The 21,235-nt window shown below is 44.1% G+C and overlaps 1 protein-coding gene across 3 annotated transcripts in view; it reads left to right on the top strand.

The window, feature by feature from the left end:
* Positions 1 to 21,235, top strand: part of PDE1C (phosphodiesterase 1C) — a 1,540,979-nt gene that overhangs the window by 1,447,791 nt on the left and 71,953 nt on the right. The window contains exon 17 of one of the 3 annotated variants that reach the window (XM_073549933.1): positions 12,917 to 13,911. The exons of the other annotated variants lie outside the window; for them this stretch is intronic. Within the exon in view, the coding sequence (XP_073406034.1) occupies positions 12,917 to 12,930 (14 nt within the window). The 3' untranslated portion in view covers positions 12,931 to 13,911. Of the gene's footprint in view, positions 1 to 12,916; positions 13,912 to 21,235 lie in introns of those variants that run through there. 3 annotated transcript variants of the gene reach the window in all.

Raw genomic sequence — 21,235 nt, 5'->3', positions numbered from 1 at the left:
TTATCCTTCCTTTCTCTCCTTTAGATAGTTGGTTTGACAAGTTTAGTTATAATTCTGATATACAGTGGATATGGAAAGTATTCAGACCTCTTTAAATTTTTCACTCTTTGTCTCATTGCAGCCATTTGTTAAATTCAAAAAAAGTTCATTTTTTTCTCATTAATGTTCACTCTGCACCCCATCTTGACTGAAAAAAATAGAAATGTTGAAATTTTTGCAAATGTATTAAAAAAGAAAAACTGAAATATCACATGGTCATACATATCCAGACCTTTTGCTCATTATTGAGTAGATGCACCATTTTGAGCTAGTACAGCCATGAGCCTTCTTGGAAATGATGCAACAAGTTTTTCACACCAGGATTTGGGGATCCTCTGCCATTCTTCCTTGCAGATCCTCTCCACTTCTGTCAGGTTGGATGGTGAACGTTGGTGGACAGCCATTTTCAGGTCTCTACAGAGATGCTCAATTGGGTTTAGGTCAGGGCTCTTGCTGGGCCAGTCAAGAATGGTAACAGAGTTGTTCTGAAGCCACGCCTTTGTTATTTTAACTGTGTGGTTAGGGTCATTGTCTTGTTGGAAGGTGAACCTTCGGCCAAGTCTAAGGTCCAGAGCACTCTGGAAGAGGTTTTCATCCAGAAAAACTGAAATATCACATGGTTATAAGTATTCAGCCCCTTTGCTCAGTATTGAGTAGAAGCACCCTTTTGAGCTAGTACAGCCATGAGTCTTCTTGGGAATGATGCAACAAGTTTTTCACACCTGGATTGGGGATCCTCTGCCATTCTTCCCTGCAGATGCTCTCCAGTTCTGTCAGGTTGGATGTTGAACATTGGTGGACAAACATTTTCAGGTCTCTACAGAGATGCTCAATTGGGTTTAGGTCAGGGCTCTGGCTGGGCCAGTCAAGAATGGTCACAGAGTTGTTCTGAAGCCACTCCTTTGTTAAGTTAACTGTGTGCTTAAGTTCACTGTGTTGTTGGAAGGTGAACCTTCGAACAAGTCTGAGGTCCAGAGCACTCTGGAAGAGGTTTGCATCCAGGATACCTGCTTGGCCACATTCATGTTTCCTTCAATTGAAACCAGTAGTCCTGCCCCTGCAGATGAAAATCACCCCCATAGCATGTTGCTGCCACCACCATGTTTTACTGTTGGGATTGCATTGGGCAGGTGATGAGCAGTCTGGTTTTATCCACACATACCGCTTAGAATTATCACCAAAAATTTATATACTCATCTCATCAGACCAGAGAAAAAGGGTGCATCTACTCAATAACGAGCAAAAGGTCTGAATATGTATGACCATGTGATATTTCAGTTTTTCTTTTTTAATAAATTTGCAAAAATTTCTAACATTTCTGTTTTTTTTCAGTCAAGATGGGGTGCAGAGTGTACATTAATGAGAAAAAAATGAACTTTTTTGAATTTACCAAATGGCTGCAATGAGACAAAGAGTGAAAAATTTAAAGGGGTCTGAATACTTTCAGTACCAACTGTATATCCTGGTATAAATGTCCCTCATCCTGGCCCCATCTTGGTATATATCCCCCATCCTGGTATAAGTCCCTTATTCTAGTATACACTACCCTTCAAAAGTTTAGGGTCACTTAGAAATTTCCTTAGTTTTGAAAGAAAAGCACAGGTTTTTCCAATGAAGCTAACATTAAATGATTCAGAAATACACTCTATACATTGTGTTAGGCATCGGGTTCCTGTCGCGGCACAGCGGGAATCCCAAGCCTTGCTTCCGGCGGTCTCCCATTCCTCTCCAGCCGTAGAGGAGGTTGCTCAGCAGACTCGTCGGTCCCGGCGCTCTGCCAGACCAGTTCCATGGGTTTGCTTGCTGCTGCCACCTCTGGCACAGCTATGGCAATGCATGCTGCTCAGCAGCGGGATTTTCCAGGGACTAAGTCCCCATGTCGGGCCACTGAGCATGCCCGTGGAGTGATCTCCCATTGGAGATCAAAGGTCACATGCTCAGGTCCTGTTCGTGTTTGGATTGGCCCATCCGAGAAGCCAGGAAGGTCCCGGACGCTTGCGGCTATAAAAGGCTTACATGGCCGCTCGGCCATGTGCTAGGATAGACTGTATTTTCAGACTATGAGGAGTGAGTGATGTATGCACGTATGAATGTCTCTGGTGACTGACTCATTAGGAAACCCCTACCCTTGGTGCGCATGTGTTGTGCAGCCTAGCCTGCTAGCGCCCAGGCTTAGGCGTAGGTAGGTCAGTGTTTGAGTCAGGCATTAGTCCTCACCAGTGACTCGGCACGCCTCAGTGCACGTGCTCCACACTCCTTAGCCAGCGTCTATAGCGGCGTTTGCGGCAGCGACGCCACGCACTCAGTGGGCCTAGAGGGACTCTAACCCCGTATCCTTGGGGTAGAGTTCTGTGGCCATACACTGTGTGCTCTTTTGGCCGGGCTCTGTGAGCTAAACAGGCTCCGGCATCTACGTTCAGCGGTCGTGCGGCTCTGTGAATTAACAGAGTTCGCTCTTGTTCACATTGGGTGACATAATCCACGTGTGACTGTTTTCACGCCGCTTAATTCTTCCGCCATTATCTAGCAGCAGTGTACCACCTCTGCACGGTGGACCCCGGGCTGCGAACGCACCTACTACTATTTTATAATTTGGTGCGTTCCGCCAGCCCTAACAAATTGTTAATGTGGTAAATGAGTTTTCTAGCTGCAAACCTCTGGTTTGTAATGCAATATCTTCATAGGTATATAGAGGCCCATTTCCAACAACCATCACTCCAGTGTTCTTATGGTACTTTGTGTTTGCTGTGTAAGAAGGCTAATGGATGGCTAGAATACCCTTGAAAATCCTTGTGCAAGTATGTTAGCACAGCTGAAAACAGTTTGGCTGATTAGAGAAGCTATAAATCTGACCTTCCTTTGAGCTAGTTGAGAATCCGGAGCATTACATTTGTTGGTTCCATTAAACTCTCAAAATGGCCAGGAAAAAAAGAACTTTCATGTGAAACTCAACAGTCTATTCTTGTTCTTAGAAATGAAGGCTATTCCATGCGAGAAGTTGCCAAGAAACTGAAGATTTCCTACAATGGTGTGTACTACTCCCTTCAGAGGAGAACACAAACGGGCTCTAACCAGAGTAGAAAGAGAAGTGGGAGGCCCCGCTGCACAACTGAGCAACAAGACAAGTACATTAGACTCTGTAGTTTGAGAAATCAATGCCTCACAGGTCCTCAACTGGCATCTTCATTAAATAGTAAACGCAAAATGCCAGTGTCAATGTCTACAGTGAAGAGGCGACTCTGGGATGCTGGCCTTCAGGGCAGATTGGCAAAGAAAAAGTCTTATCTAAGACTGGCTAATAAAAGGAAAAGATTAATATGGGCGAAAGAACACAGACATTGGACAGAGGAAGATTGGAAAAAAGTGTTATGGACAGACGAATCCACATTTGAGGTGCTTGGATCACACAGAAGAAAATTTGTGAGACACAGAACAACTGAAAAGATGCTGGAAAAGTGCCTGATGCCATCTGTCAAGCATGGTGGAGGTAATGTGATGGTCTGGGGTTGCTTTGGTGCTGGTAAAGTGGGAGATTTGTACAAAGTAAAAGGGATTTTGAATAAGGAAGGCTATCACTCCATTTTGCAATGCCATGCCATACCCTGTGGACAGCGCTTGATTGGAGCCAATTTCATCCTACAACAGGACAATGACCCAAAGCACACCTCCAAATTATGCAAGAACTATTTAGGGAAGAAGCAGGCAGCTGGTATTCTATCTGTAATGGAGTCGTCAGCGCAGTCACCCGATCTCAACCCCATTGAGCTGTTGTGGGAGCAGCTTGACCGAATGGTACGCAAAAAGTGCCCATCAAGCCAAACCAACTTGTGGGAGGGGCTTCTGAAAGCATCGGGTGACATTTCTCCAGATTACCTCAGCAAATTAACTGCTAGAATGCCAAAGGCCTGAAATGCTGTAATTGCTGCAAAGGGAGCATTCTTTGACAAAAGCAAAGTTTGAAGGAGAAAATTATTATTTCAAATAAAAATCTTTTTTTTTTGAACCTTGTCAATGTCTGGACTAGATTTTAAATTCAATTGGCAACTCATTTGATTAATAAAAGTATGAGTTTTGGTTGACCCCAAAGTTTTGAACGGTAGTGTATATATTCCCTATCCTGATTCCTGATATATGTCCTCCGATTATGCTGCTGTTCTTTAAAAAAGAGAAACAATGAAACAATAACCTCTTATACTCACCAAAGGCATACTTAGAAGTCATGGGGCTCCATAGCAGAAGTATAATGCACTCCCCATAATCCTTCATATAGTATAACACAGCCCATAGTTCTTCGTATTGTATAATCCTCCATAAAGTATAATGCACCTCATAGTTATCCATAAAGTATAATGTATGCCCATAGTCCTCCATAAAACATAATGAACCTCATAGTCATCCATAAAGTATAATGCACTGCCTATATCCTCCATAAATTCTAATGCACAGTCCACAGTCATCGATAAAGTATAATTGACATTTCATAGTCACTAGTGATGAGTAGAGTTGAGCGATACCATCCGATACTTCAAAGTATCGTATCGGATGGTATCGGCCGATCTTTAAAAAAAGTATCGGTATCGCCGATTCCGATACCGGAAGTCCCATTCAAGTCTATGGGACTTCCGGTATCGGAATAAGAAAAACCCTTTCCTGCCCTTGTACAGCCTCTCTGGGGTCTGTACGGGCCTTTCGGGGGGCTGTGCCGGCCTGCCAGGGGGTCTGTGCAGGCTCCGGTGGTCTGTGCCGGCCTGCCGGTGGTCTGTGCAGGCTCCGGGGGGCTGTGCCGGCCTGCCGGGGGGCTGTGCCGGCCTGCCGGGGGGCTGTGCCGGCCTGCCAGGGGGTCTGTGCAGGCTCCGGTGGTCTGTGCCGGCCTGCCGGTGGTCTGTGCAGGCTCCGGGGGGCTGTGCCGGCCTGCCGGGGGGCTGTGCCGGCCTGCCGGGGGGCTGTGCCGGCCTGCCGGTGGTCTGTGCAGGCTCCGGGGGTCTGTGCAGGCATCGTCCGATGGGACTACAAGTCCCATCTGGCGATGCCTGCTACCATGACAGTGATTGACACATTAGCCAATGATGGGACAGTAGTAGTCCCATCATCCGGCTAATGTGTTAAATGTAAAAAAAAAAAAAAAAAAAATTACATGCTACATTCATACTACATACTACATACATGCTACATTCATACTACATACTACATACATGCTACATTCATACTACATGCAACATACATACTACATATATACTACATGCATGCTACATATATACTACATACATACTACATATATACTACATACATACCACATACATACTACATGCATGCTACATATATACTACATGCATGCTACATACATACTACATATATACTACATGCATGCTACATACATACTACATGCTACATGCATGCTACATACATACTACATGCTACATACATACCACATATATACTACATACATACAATACATTCATACAATACATACATAGACATACAGTACATATAACATAGAGTAACATACTTACCAATACTTGTCACATTGTTCCCCGAAGCCATTGTCGTCTACGGAATAAATATTAACATAACAAACCACAAAAATACTCACCCACGATCCGAAGCAGTCCACGAGTGTGTCCCACGACGATCTTGGGTAGAGAACTGCAGCATCAGCTGATGCTGCCGTTCTCTACGGGCTGCAGGAATCCAATGACGGAAGGTAGGTATCCTTCCGCACTGTATTCCTCCGCCACTTAAAAAAAAAAAAAGTCCCTAGTCTCACTTTATGCCATTGCTGTGTGGGAATTTCCCACACAGCAATGGCATAAAGTGAGACTAGGGACTTTTTTTTTTTTAAGTGGCGGAGGAATACAGTGCGGAAGGATACCTACCTTCCGTCATTGGATTCCTGCAGCCCGTAGAGAACGGCAGCATCATCTGATGCTGCAGTTCTCTACCCAAGATCGTCGTGGGACACACTCGTGGACTGCTTCGGATCGTGGGTGAGTATTTTTGTGGTTTGTTATGTTAATATTTATTCCGGAAAGACAATGGCTTCGGGGAACAATGTGACAAGTATTGGTAAGTATGTTACTCTATGTTATATGTACTGTATGTCTATGTATGTATTGTATGAATGTATTGTATGTATGTAGTATATATGTGGTATGTATGTAGCATGTAGTATGTATGTAGTATGTATGTAGCATGCATGTAGCATGTAGTATGTATGTAGCATGCATGTAGTATATATGTAGTATGTATGTAGCATGCATGTAGTATATATGTAGCATGTATGTAGTATGTATGTGGTATGTATGTAGCATGTAGTATATATGTAGCATGCATGTAGTATATATGTAGTATGTATGTAGTATGTATGTAGCATGTATGTAGTATATATGTAGTATGTATGTAGTATATATGTAGCATGTATGTAGTATATATGTAGTATGTATGTAGTATATATGTAGCATGCATGTAGTATATATGTAGTATGTATGTAGTATATATGTAGCATGCATGTAGTATATATGTAGTATGTATGTAGTATATATGTAGCATGTATGTAATATGTATGTAGCATGCATGTAGCATGTAGTATGTATGTAGCATGCATGTAGTATATATGTAGTATGTATGTAGCATGCATGTAGTATATATGTAGCATGCATGTAGTATGTATGTGATATGTATGTAGCATGTAGTATATATGTAGCATGCATGTAGTATGTATGTAGTATGTATGTAGTATGTATGTAGCATGCAGTATGTATGTAGTATGTATGTAGTATATATGTAGTATGTATGTAGCATGCATGTAGTATGTATGTAGTATGTATGTAGTATATATGTAGTATGTATGTAGCATGTAGTATGTATGTAGTATTTTTTTTTTTTTTTTTTTTTTTTTTAACATTTAACACATTAGCCGGATGATGGGACTACTACTGTCCCATCATTGGCTAATGTGTCAATCACTGTCATGGTAGCAGGCATCGCCCGATGGGACTTGTAGTCCCATCGGACGATGCTTGCACAGACCCCCGGACATCAGCACAGCCCCCCGGCAGGCCGGCACAGCCCCCCGGCAGGCCGGTACAGACCCCCACAGGGTGCACAGCCCCCCGGCAGGCCGGCACAGCCCCCCGGCAGGCCGGCAGAGACCCCGGGCAGTCCACACAGCCCCCCGGCAGGCCGGCACAGCCCCCCGGCAGGCCGGCAGAGACCCCCGGAAGGCCCGAAATGACGGCGCATCATGATGCGCACACACCGCGCATCATGATGACGTCAGGCCGTCAATCAACTGAACTTCCGATTCCGATGCCGAATTCCGATATTGAAAAAATATCGGAAGTCGGTATCGGAATTCCGATACAGCAAGTATCGGCCGATACCCGATACTTGCGGTATCGGAATGCTCAACACTAGTGATGAGCGAACATGCTTCGATAACATCTTATATGAGCACACTCAGGTGATATCCAAACAACTGGGAGTGCTCGTATATTATGTTCGAATCTCTGTGGCTGCATGATTTGCAGTTGTTACATGGCCTCAACGCCTGTGGGGAAGGCATAACAAACAGTCAATCTTGACATGTGTTCAGGATGTCTATCAGTCGCAAATCATGGAGCTGGGGACACTCGAAAATAATATACAAGCACTCCCAGATGCTGAGATAACACCTGGTGGGTCTATGCAGTACAACACACTTCAACTGGATGTGTGTTCCAGCCATAAAACAGCAAATAAACATTAGCGATAGCATGTGATAGTCCAGCAGAGAACAACAGTTAAAGGCATATTCTCAAGTTGCCTCTTGAGCAGTTCACAGCAATGCAATCTCCTTACAGTTTTCCTGCTTCCTGGTTTCTAGCAGGATGGCGTCTCCTCCTTCTCTCATAGCTCTGATGAATATAATTATGTTACCAGTGGAGTTATAACACCCAGCACAAGTGCTGCTATAACACATTTAGCTAGAAGTGTGTGGTTTACACTATTATCCCGATATTCATACATAGAGATAAAAAAGCATTTGAACAAGTACTCAGCTGCAGACACTGAGCCCAGAGAGCCATTGCTGGTGATTTATAACTGTATCTCTTCAGATAATGAGAGGGAGAGCAGGGAGAGGGAGATGAGCAGCTGACTGATGTATAGAAATCAATGAACTGGAGAGAGCTGACTGGGATGTTAAGAGTTAACTCCTCACCTGGAATGCAACTTCTGACCATTCCCAGACAGGCACTAGAGGTTGGACTCCACAGAAATGATCTATTGACTATAAAAGATAAAATCTGTCATTGCAGTAGAATGACAGCAGATCGAAAAAAGCAAGTCATTTTAAAACTTGCTTATTTTCTTCATTCCGAATCCTAATTAAAGAAGCACTCCCATCAAAGTTTTTATCCTCTTAATATATTGGATTCATCATATTATATGGCACAGTGCACTTATAATTTCTCATGTTGCCCTTCTGCACAAATAATTCTTCTGTTTTTCCCTGATCGATGTAAACACAGGAAGCTTCTTGTCCCTGCATTTATCATTCCGTTCTTCAACTCCTCATCCATGTACTGCCCCCCCCTTCCCTTGGGACTATTGTAGTGACTCATGAGACAAACATGAAAAATTGACTGCCTGTTTCAGCTTTTAATCATGTTGTGTCATAGGCCTAATGGAAATAAGACAAATTAGTGGGGTAGTAGAGTAAAATGAGCAATTGTAAGTATACAGTGTCATATTATTTGATGACTGAAATATATTAAGAGGATACAAATTTTGATGTGAGTGTTTCTTTAAAGCAATTTAAGAACTAAGTTGAAAACAAACCTTTAACATCTGTTTGTCCATAGCCACATATGATGAGGTCACTTTTCATATCTGCTAAAGGTGTGCTTTCATTGAAAAGCTTAAACAGTAACAGTCATTTTAGATTTTATTTTAGAAATCATTAGTATACATGAAAATAAGCAATTTTGTAATATACAGTGTGGGCCATTTACATGGATACACCTAAATAAAATGGGAATGGTTGGTGATATCATCTTCCTGTTTGTGGAACATTAGTATATGGGAGGGGGTGCTGCCCATTGTGTTAGATTGTCAATGCAACCCTCTTCTCCCACTCTTGACACAATGATAGCAACACCGCAGAAGAAATGCTAGCACAGGCTTCCAGTATTCATTGTTTCAGATGCTGCACATCTCGTATCTTCACAGCATAGACAATTGCCTTCAGATGACCCCAAAGATAAATTGCCTTCAGATGACCCCAAAGATAAAAGTCTAAGGGAGTCAGATCGGGAGACCTTGGTGGCCATTCAACTGGCCCACAACGACCAATCCACTTTCCAGGAAACTGTTCACGTAGGAATGCTCGGACCTGACACCGATAATTGATGGTATGGTGTGGTATATGGGGTACAAAGAAAGTGGGGCCATTCTTCATCAATGGAAGCCTCAATGCCACTGGATATCTGAAATTGCTACATGATGATGTGTTGCCCTCTTTATGCACTGAAGATGGCACGTTCCCTGAGATTTTCTAGCAAGGTGATGCACCACCACATTATGGGTGTCAGGTCCGAGCTTTCCTACAAGGAATCTGACCGCCTTAGACTAGCATTTCTTCTGCGGTGTTGCTATCAGTGTGTCAACAGTGGGAGAAGAGGGGTGCATTGACAATCCAACACAATGGGCAGCACTTTGAACACATTTTATAAGTGGTCATAAACTTGTAAATAACTCATGATATAATAAAGATTCATTAAAACCAAGCACCACATTGTTTTTCTTGTGAAATTCTCAATAAGTTTGATGTCACATGACCCTTTTCCCACTGGAAAAAATAAAGTTGGATCCAAAATCGCCAACTTCAAAATGGTCGCCATGGTCACCACCCATCTTGAAAAGTTTCCCCTCTCCCCTATACTATTGTGCCACAAACAGGAAGTTGATATCACCAACCATTCCCATTTAATTTAGGTGTATCCATATAAATGGCCCACCCTGTACTTGTATCTTATCAGAAAAAATAGCTTCTTTCTATTTATGGACTGATCATTCATTCTCAAAATTCTAAACTCACTTGTAAAATAAATACAGACTTTCCTATTAATGAGATAGGTTCGTCACTACTGTCCTATGACATGCATGCCAGAGAAGGCACGGAGAGCCCTCCATGTGGGCACGCTATGTCAGCCCCTATTTCAGCTGGATCAGCATCCTTAGACACACATTCAGTATAATTGTATGGCAGTACACAAAGTTGCTGGGTCCTTGTGAAGCAAGACACGCTGCCGACCAAAGACTAGCAACTGACATTGGTGTACACGTGACTAGGCGCATGGCAGTGAAGTCATGTGCACCCATCACTTGGATGCTGAAGACAGCTGCTGGCTCCAGAAGAAGATGCTGCGTGGTGGGGGAGAGGAAGGAAGGTGAGTAGGAGTGTTGATTGTGTTTTTTTTTTCTACCAACAGCGGCATCGGCAGGACATATACCAGAATGAAGTGCATATACCAGAGGATGAAGGCATATACATGGAATGGGGGAGCATATACAAGGATTGGGGGTGCATATACAAGGATGGGGGAGCATATACCACAAGGATTCGGGAGCATATACCACAAGCATGGGGGGAGCATATATAAGATTAGGGGAGCACATACAAGGGTGGGGGAGCATACACATGGATTGGGGGAGCATATACATGGAATGGGGGAGAATGTACTACAAGGTTGAGGAACCATATACCACAATGATGGGGGTTAGCATATACCACAAGGATGGTGGAGAATATACCACAAGGATGGGGGGTGCATATACCAGGATAGAGAGCATATTCCTTTATGTCTGCAATCTGGTACCCCTGCTCCTGTCTGTGGCTGTTCTCTGCTGGTCCCATCTGCTTTCTGTACAAGTTGTTTTTTTTTCTACAATAAAACCCCAGTATTCAGGTTAAATTGCTGTGTTTGCACTTTGCCATAAATAAGTGCGATTTGGATTTCAGTTTGGGCACTTGGTCTCTTATAGGGTCACAATCACTGAGCAGGGAGACAACAGTTGCTACTGATAAAATTCTATGTAGAAAGGAGGGCCAAGTGAAGTGAGGAGCTCTGCCTCTAGCAACTACCATATTTTTCAGACTATAAGACGCACTTTTTTCCACAAAAGTTTTTGGGGAAAATGGGGGTGCATCTTATAATCAGAATATGCTTACAAATATTGTGGCGGCAGCAGGAGTTCGTGATTCTGCGGCGGTCCCAATCCAACGCTGCTGGGTGATGATCACACTCCCTTCCCAGGCTGGTGCAGCAGGTTCGGCAGGTTTGGTGGTGGTGCTCTGTAGTGCGAGGGGGCTCCGCCAGCATTTTGTGAATGCCCGGAGGCCCTGCACATCCATTGCTGCAATGCGGTGGCCTCCGGGAAAATGGCCACCGGGGTGGCGCATGCTCAGATTGAGATCTTGGCAACGAGATCTTGTCCCGAGACCATTTTTGTGGAGGCCATCGCATTGCAGCTGATTGAGATCTTGGCAGCGAGATCTCATCCCCGAGATCTTGTCTCCCGAGATCTCATTGCCGAGATCTCAGTCTGAGCATGTGCCACCCCCGACAGCCATTTTCCCGGAGGCAACCGCATCGCAGCAATAGATATACGGGGCCTCCGGGCTTTCACAAGATGCCGGCAGAGCCCCGAGAACCACCGCCAAACCTGCCACACCAGCCTGAGATGTGATTTCCCAGAGGCCTCAACACCTGCCGCACCAGCCTGGGAAGGGAGTCATATCGCTGGACCCCTCAATATCTCCTGTGACCTCGCTCCACCAGTGCTGCTGATCCCCTCCAGGTAAACTGAATTCATACTGTAAGGCAGACCCCCATTTGACACATTAATTTTTTTCCCATATTTTCCTTCTGAAAATTTGGGGTGCATCTTATGGCCCAGTGTGTCTTAGGCCGGTTTCACATTAGCGCTTTTTAAGCGCACGCACGGCCGGGGGTAGCTCCTCCCCCGAGCCGGCTCTCTGCCCGGCGTGCCCGCCCCTTGCTTGTAGCGCCGCCTACTAGCGGACAGCGGCGCCTGCGATCGGCGCACCCTATCTATGCTAAAGATAGGGTGCGCCGATCGCAGGTGCCGCTGTCCGCTAGTAGGCGGCGCTACAAGCAAGGGGCGGGCACGCCGGGCAGAGAGCCGGCTCGGGGGCGGAGCTACCCCCGGCCGTGCGTGCGCTTAAAAAGCGCTAATGTGAAACCGGCCTTATAGTTCAAAAAATATTGTACCTCCTTCTTTTTCACCTCTGCATAGTATCTTGTCTATAACAACTATCATATCCTTTATCATTGATAGGAACATTTTTATTCATGCAATTCAGATTTTACATGTGAATTGAGAATTTTGAGAATAAATGATCAGTCCAGAAAGAGAAAGAAACAGATTTCTCTAATAAGATATATTACAATGTTGATTATTTTCATGTGTACTATTGATTTCTATTAAAAACAAAAAACAATGGTTACTCTTTAATTGAGCTGGATACAGTCCTAGAAGACCTCAGAATGTTATCCATGTCTTTTCAGGACAATTAAAGTGAAACTTGCCATGAATCAAATTTTTTGGAAACATACAGCGAAGTTAGCAAATTCAAATTTTGAAAAGATTTACCGTACTCATCACTCTTGCCTTGCCCAGACAAGAAGCTAAATTCATAGACGCCAAATCTCATCATTATCTCGAGCAGTATTCCACATGATAATCTAAAAAGCTAAACTTCTCAATGCATTTTAATATCCAATATGGCTTTTTTTCTTTTCAGCTTTCTCTTTAATGGAAGATCATTGGGAAACGGACCCACAAGTGACTCTCCTTTGTTATTCTTATTTTACAGATAAAGAAGAATAAAAGAAAATGCCAATAAATTGCGTCATTTCAGCTGAGCTTCATCATTCTGTTCCTACTTCCACAAAGACAAGTCTCTTTGGAAATACAAGGCATTAGCTTTATAAGCAAGGCATCCACTGGCTCCTTTACAGCTAAAGACTAGTTTTTTGTGCATTTTTTTTAACGCTCTCCTTTTTTTCTTGAAACAAATGTAAAACTGACTTGGCTTTTTACACAACATGCAAAATTAGCAAGGGAACTCTAAAGCATTGGTCATTCCAATAGTATGTTGGAGCTTAGCATCCCTTGAGTGAAGTCAACGAACATTCACATGAAAATCATTTTTAAACCCGCACTACTGTACCCATTTTGAAAATGCAATTTCACGCGTCCCGTCCCAGAAGTCTGAAGTGTGTTGTGCATGTGCTTGTTTAAGCCAAATTATAGGATGGTCATCCTGCACTTAATTACAGCAGAACTTCACAGATCGAAGGCTCTGCACCATGGTTTCACACATGCTTCACAGGGCTCAACACTGTCCATTTGTAATGTATATGATATATGTCCATTTTATCACCAACAGCTTATGTTTATTATTTTTTCATATATGTATTTAGTAAAAAAAATACTGAATAATAGCCCATGTTTCATTTCATGTGGTTTAAGCTCACTTACAAATAAACATTTCAAGGTCTTCCATAAATATTGGTTTCTTAAGGCACAGCATGCTGTGGAAAAAAAGCTCTTTCCTGCATCTCATCTTTATACTTTTCCCAATGCACTGTAGAAATATCGAGAAGAAATTTGGTATCAAATGGACTTAAAGAACTAAGCCTGTTCTTAGCTTTAGTGCTTATTATTTTTATATATTTTTCTTCTAATATTTATCACAATTTGCTGTACCATTTCTTTACCAAGAATGAAGTTGGGTTTTTGCATTGAAATCACTTAAGAGGGTAGCCCTTGTTGCACAAAAATAGTTATTAAAAAGAGTTGCATATGCTTGGAATTTCTATCAATCAGTAGCAACTCGTTGGCATTGCTGCATGTAGTATGTCTGCTGCTGTCCTCTGACCTTCAGTGGGGCTTTTGTGGTAAATGGAGCAGATGACCAATACGCAAGGTTGATGTTGGTATAGGCAAAATCTGACTTGTCTGCTGTTGCATGAGCTCTCAGTGATATTTCAAATGCGCGCCCTTGTTTTTGTACAAAATCCAGGTAGACTATATTTATTCAGCAGCTAGACAAGACTTTATGATAACTTGCTTTTTCTGTATCCAACAGCCACATTCATTCCAGTCACTCGTGATAAGAAAAATTGCAAATTGCTGGTCTGTTATGATGGTGTCACGCAAATTGCCATCTTCTTCATAGACAGTTTCATCTTAAACGTTGTCCAATCTAAAAGTACAAGTCTGCACTACTCTGTGGAACTGCAGACTTGTGAATCCTCACATTGTGCAAACTCCACGTTGTGAGGATCCTCTGGTGTCAGGTCCAGGAACAGCGGTCATGTAGTCACAAATATGTGATATGCATACTCCCTGCCAAAATCTGACTAGGTGATTTCCTACTTCAATCAATACACTTGTGTTGAGGGCAGAAGTGTTGTATATTGCATACATGAGGCTACATGGCTGACACCGGAGAATCCTCACACCACACCATGATCACAATGCTAGGTTTCACAAGTCTGCAGTCACATAGGGCGCCTGCAGACTTGTGGCTTTAGACAATGTCTTTAATAAATAGGATGACTTCACTTAGCAAGAAAATTATATCCATGGTCCAATGGGATAACACAAAGCAAGCACAATTCTGTTCCCGAGACAGGCTCATATATTTCTATTGCTCTATTACAATTTAAAGTCATAGCCTTGTACCAGTAATTACACAGGAAAAATTACATTTTACATACTTTATATGAATTTATATGAATTATAATAACAATGATAATAATACATGAATTAAAATTCATATACTGTATTTCTGACAACATTTCCCAGAGTCACACAAATCTACTGGTTTAGTAAGACATTGTGCCAAATACCTACCGAAAACAGGAAATCAGAACTCAACAAACTTTTTTAATGTTATTATATTAAACCCTATAACAACTCTAGCAGGTACCAAAAAAGAACATTTGAAAGCTGACTAGCTCATTTTAGAATTGTAGATGAAGTCATAAATTCACCCTATGAACAAATTATGTGAAAACCTAAAAATACATAGGATGTTAACTCCATTTAATTGCACATTATAGACAGTGAATTGAGCACAGTACTGCATCTGTGGTTTACGGATGCATTCAATAGACCCCAGTTATCATGAACATTGGGTGTCCATTTGATTGGATCCCTAAAATCAGAAATGTATCACCTATCCTGGGAATCGATGATAAATATTTATTTTGTCAAATCACTTTAATCTGAGTAAAGGACATTTTACAGGATGGTCATATACGAAAGTTACTTACAAAATATTTTTTGTACTTGGTCAGATCATTCTCCAATCCATTACTTTTATGCTTACCCATACCAATTATTAAGTTAAACTTTACTGCACGTGTCGCTTTAATTGAAATGGTCTTGATATCAACGATCACTTGCATATTTCTATGTATGGGCTCCACTGAATGTCAGCAATGACTACACTGATCATACACAAGTAGAGTTGAGCGATACCAGCCGATACTTGAAAATATCGGATCGGAATGGATCGGCCGATCTTTAAAAAAAGTATCGGTATCGCCGATTCCGATACCGGGAACCAATGCAAGTCAATGGGGCCAAAATATTGGAATTAAAAAAAACCCTTTCTTTCCTTGTAGGTTAATTCTACATGAAGAAAAACAACTAAGAATAATGTAGAATGTATTGTGGGAGGTGGAGGAGACATTAAAGCCATAGAGGTTTAGCCCAATCAAATGGAATAGCAGGAATTAAACTTTTTTTTTTAAAGATGTTAGGAGTTACAAAGATATTGACTATGTTAGCCTCATTTATATTTTGCCAGACATGTATGTCTTCTTCTTCTACTTCCTTTTTTTACATTCTTCTTCTTCTTCTTCTACTTCCTTTTTTTACATTCTTCTTCTTCTTCTTCTTCTACTTCCTTTTTTTACATTCTTCTTCTTCTACTTCCTTTTTTTACATTCTTCTTCTTCTTCTTCTTCTACTTCCTTTTTTTACATTCTTCTTCTTCTTCTTCTTCTACTTCCTTTTTTTACATTCTTCTTCTTCTTCTTCTACTTCCTTTTTTTACATTCTTCTTCTTCTTCTTCTTCTACTTCCTTTTTTTACATTCTTCTTCTTCTTCTTCTTCTACTTCCTTTTTTTACATTCTTCTTCTTCTTCTACTTCCTTTTTTTACATTCTTCTTCTTCTTCTACTTCCTTTTTTTACATTCTTCTTCTTCTTCTACTTCCTTTTTTTACATTCTTCTTCTTCTTCTTCTTCTACTTCCTTTTTTTACATTCTTCTTCTTCTTCTTCTTCTACTTCCTTTTTTTACATTCTTCTTCTTCTTCTTCTTCTACTTCCTTTTTTTACATTCTTCTTCTTCTTCTTCTTCTACTTCCTTTTTTTACATTCTTCTTCTTCTTCTTCTTCTACTTCCTTTTTTTACATTCTTCTTCTTCTTCTTCTTCTACTTCCTTTTTTTACATTCTTCTTCTTCTTCTTCTTCTACTTCCTTTTTTTACATTCTTCTTCTTCTTCTACTTCCTTTTTTTACATTCTTCTTCTTCTTCTTCTTCTTCTTCTTCCTTTTTTTACATTCTTCTTCTTCTTCTTCTTCTTCTTCTTCTTCTTCTTCTTCTTCTTCCATTCTTCTTATTCAACAATTATTATTCTACATATTCAGCTTCTTCATCTTCTTCCTATTCTTCTTCATCATATTCTTGTTTGTGTCAGGCATTCCTGTAGTTGTTATCTAGAAAAGTTAGAAGTTTACACCTTCCGTTCTGCCTGTCACAAAAGATTTACAACAGGATTTGTCCGCGTTCAGTTTGGCCTGCAGAAGCAGGCCTTTTCCAGGGGCACCACGAGGAGGAACAGACTCACCCCCATACACTGCTTAGTCTTCTTCTGCTTATAAATAAGATAATATCATTTGCTCAGAGTATTAGTCTTATGCTTAATGTTCTTCTGCTTTGTTTTTTTTATGCTTCTTTGTCTTCTCTCTCTTGTTGTTCTGCATCTTGGTGGTTGTCTTCCTGTTCTTTGTCCTCTTGAACCAGCTGACGGTACTGGCACCCGGAGGGGCAGCAGAAGGAACAAGAGCCAATGGCACTACCGAGGACCAGCTGACGGTGCTGGAACCCGGTTACTAAGCAGGAGGTACCTGTGCTACAAAGCACTACCAAGGACCAGCAGACGTTGCCGGAACTCGGATACCGAGATGGAGGCACCTAGGCCAAAGGCTCTGACGAGAACCAGCTGACGGTGCTGGAACCCGGAGGGGTAGCATAAGCTGCAAGAGCAAATGGAAATAGCGAGGACCAGCTGACAGTGCTGGCACCCGGAGGGGCAGCAGAAGGAATAAGAGCCAATGGCACAACCGAGGACCAGCTGACGGTGCTGGAACCCGGTTACTAAGCAGGAGGTACCTGTGCTACAAAGCACTACCAAGGACCAGCAGACGTTGCCGGAACTTGGATACCGAGATGGAGGCACCTAGGCCAAAGGCTCTGACGAGAACCAGCTGACGGTGCTGGAACCCGGAGGGGTAGCATAAGCTGCAAGAGCAAATGGAAATAGCGAGGACCAGCTGACAGTGCTGGCACCCGGAGGGGCAGCAGAAGGAATAAGAGCCAATGGCACAACCGAGGACCAGCTGACGGTGCTGGAACCCGGTTACTAAGCAGGAGGTACCTGTGCTACAAAGCACTACCAAGGACCAGCAGACGTTGCCGGAACTCGGATACCGAGATGGAGGCACCTAGGCCAAAGGCTCTGATGAGAACCAGCTGACGGTGCTGGAACCCGGAGGGGTATCAGAAGTTACCCCTGAAAAGCAAAGTTGGCATGCCGCAAGCTGGCCGCAGTTACCGAATCACACAGTCCTACAGGGGGTGCTTGTCCTACTGGCACTATGGAACAAACCTTTCTTACCAGAACCCGCAGTCCACATAGGAAGCACCTAAACTGCTGGCACCCTAGCCTCGGCTAACCCAACCGCAACACGACATGGCAACTTGGGGTGGCAAACTGACATTGACACTTCCCGGAAACAGCAGGCAGGGCTGGAACCAAGCTGGGCAGGAGGGAGTACCCGTGCCAAAGTCAGTTATGAGCAGCAACTGGCGATGTTGGAGCCCAGGACAAGCACTTAGCAGGCTGAGGCCTGATGTGCTGTCAATTGGGAGGCAGCAGGACAGATTGCCATCAAAACAGCAGGGGAACAGCTGACGTTACTGAACCCCACAAACACAGGAGCTAGTGTTTTACTCTGTGAAGACGGCACTTCCGAGCAACAACTGGCTGTGTTGAAGCCCAGGGACAAGCACGGAGCAGGCTTAGGCTGCATTGAAGAAATTTTAAGATCGGTTGTAGACTACTAATTTGAACCAAGCTCCACTTAGGCCTGTGGCTTCACTGATTTTCGTATTTCCCCTGTCCTCCAACCCCGCCAGTTACAGCTCCGAAGTGGCGTCTGCACAATCCACACTTGTTCCTGTGTTACAGGTGTTCAGTCCGGTCAGTTAATCCCCTGATGTGTGTCCGGCAATGTCGCCTGCTCTGTCCACATTCCGATAATGGGAATGTGGACAGAGCAGGCGACATTGCCGGACACACATCAGGGGATTAACTGACCGGACTGAACACCTGTAACACAGGAACAAGTGTGGATTGTGCAGACGCCACTTCGGAGCTGTAACTGGCGGGGTTGGAGGACAGGGGAAATACGAGAGACAGTGGAGCCACAGGCCTAATTGGAGCACGGTTAAAAATCAGTAGTGGTACGACTGTGTAGGCAGCAGGAGACTTTGCCATCCACACAGCAGGGGATCAGCTGACATTACTGAACCCCACTGAGACACGGGAGCAAGTGTCTCTTTCCGTGTGGACGGCACTTCCGAACTACAACTGGCTGTGTTGAAGCCCAGGAAATAGGAGGGTGTAGGCAGAGGCCTACTGTATTTTGAAAGAGGTGACAGCAGGAGAGACTGCCATCCACAAAGCAGGGGATCAGCTGACGTTACTGAACCCCACTGAGACACGGGAGCAAGTATCTCTTTCCGTGTGGACGGCACTTCCGAACTACAACTGGCTGTGTTGAAGCCCAGGAAATAGGAGGGTGTAGGCAGCGGCCTACTGAATTTTGAATGAGGTGACAGCAGGAGAGACTGCCATCCACACAGCAGGGGATCAGCTGACATTACTGAACCCCACTGAGACACGGGAGCAAGTATCTCTTTCCGTGTGGACGGCACTTCCGAACTACAACTGGCTGTGTTGAAGCCCAGGAAATAGGAGGGTGTAGGCAGAGGCCTACTGTATTTTGAATGAGTTTACAGCAGGAGAGACTGCCATCCACACAGCAGGGGATCAGCTGACGTTACTGAACCCCACTGAGACACGGGAGCAAGTGTCTCTTTCCGTGTGGACGGCACTTCCGAACTACAACTGGCTGTGTTGAAGCCCAGGAAATAGGAGGGTGTAGGCAGAGGCCTACTGTATTTTGAATGAGTTTACAGCAGGAGAGACTGCCATCCACACAGCAGGGGATCAGCTGACGTTACTGAACCCCACTGAGACACGGGAGCAAGTGTCTCTTTCCGTGTGGACGGCACTTCCGAACTACAACTGGCTGTGTTGAAGCCCAGGAAATAGGAGGGTGTAGGCAGAGGCCTACTGTATTTTGAATGAGGTGACAGCAGGAGAGACTGCCATCCACACAGCAGGGGATCAGCTGACATTACTGAACCCCACTGAGACACGGGAGCAAGTATCTCTTTCCGTGTGGACGGCACTTCCGAACTACAACTGGCTGTGTTGAAGCCCAGGAAATAGGAGGGTGTAGGCAGAGGCCTACTGTATTTTGAATGAGTTTACAGCAGGAGAGACTGCCATCCACACAGCAGGGGATCAGCTGACGTTACTGAACCCCACTGAGACACGGGAGCAAGTGTCTCTTTCCGTGTGGACGGCACTTCCGAACTACAACTGGCTGTGTTGAAGCCCAGGAAATAGGAGGGTGTAGGCAGAGGCCTACTGTATTTTGAATGAGTTTACAGCAGGAGAGACTGCCATCCACACAGCAGGGGATCAGCTGACGTTACTGAACCCCACTGAGACACGGGAGCAAGTGTCTCTTTCCGTGTGGACGGCACTTCCGAACTACAACTGGCTGTGTTGAAGCCCAGGAAATAGGAGGGTGTAGGCAGAGGCCTACTGTATTTTGAATGAGGTGACAGCAGGAGAGACTGCCATCCACACAGCAGGGGATCAGCTGACATTACTGAACCCCACTGAGACACGGGAGCAAGTATCTCTTTCCGTGTGGACGGCACTTCCGAACTACAACTGGCTGTGTTGAAGCCCAGGAAATAGGAGGGTGTAGGCAGAGGCCTACTGTATTTTGAATGAGTTTACAGCAGGAGAGACTGCCATCCACACAGCAGGGGATCAGCTGACGTTACTGAACCCCACTGAGACACGGGAGCAAGTGTCTCTTTCCGTGTGGACGGCACTTCCGAACTACAACTGGCTGTGTTGAAGCCCAGGAAATAGGAGGGTGTAGGCAGAGGCCTACTGTATTTTGAATGAGGTGACAGCAGGAGAGACTGCCATCCACACAGCAGGGGATCAGCTGACATTACTGAACCCCACTGAGACACGGGAGCAAGTATCTCTTTCCGTGTGGATGGCACTTCCGAACTACAACTGGCTGTGTTGAAGCCCAGGAAATAGGAGGGTGTAGGCAGAGGCCTACTGTATTTTGAATGAGGTGACAGCAGGAGAGACTGCCATCCACACAGCAGGGGATCAGCTGACGTTACTGAACCCCACTGAGACACGGGAGCAAGTATCTCTTTCCGTGTGGACGGCACTTCCGAACTACAACTGGCTGTGTTGAAGCCCAGGAAATAGGAGGGTGTAGGCAGAGGCCTACTGTCTTTGTAATGCGGAGACAGCAGGAGAGACTGCCATCTCCACAGCAGGGGAACAGCTGGCAGTGCTGAACCCCACTAACACTTGAACGAATGTGTTTGGCTCTGTGGAGACGACACTTCTGAACACCAACTGACGTTGTTGGAGCCCAGGATTAGGCGAGGAGCAGGCTGGGGCCTACTGGATTTTGGCAGGTGAATGCAGCAGGA

Source organism: Dendrobates tinctorius, unplaced genomic scaffold, assembly GCF_039654945.1.
Source record: "Dendrobates tinctorius isolate UK_male_01 unplaced genomic scaffold, ASM3965494v1 ptg000162l, whole genome shotgun sequence".
Taxonomy (NCBI): domain Eukaryota; kingdom Metazoa; phylum Chordata; class Amphibia; order Anura; family Dendrobatidae; genus Dendrobates; species Dendrobates tinctorius.
The sequence above is the reverse complement of the archived record's forward strand: the minus strand, read 5'-3'. Positions and strand labels throughout refer to the sequence as shown.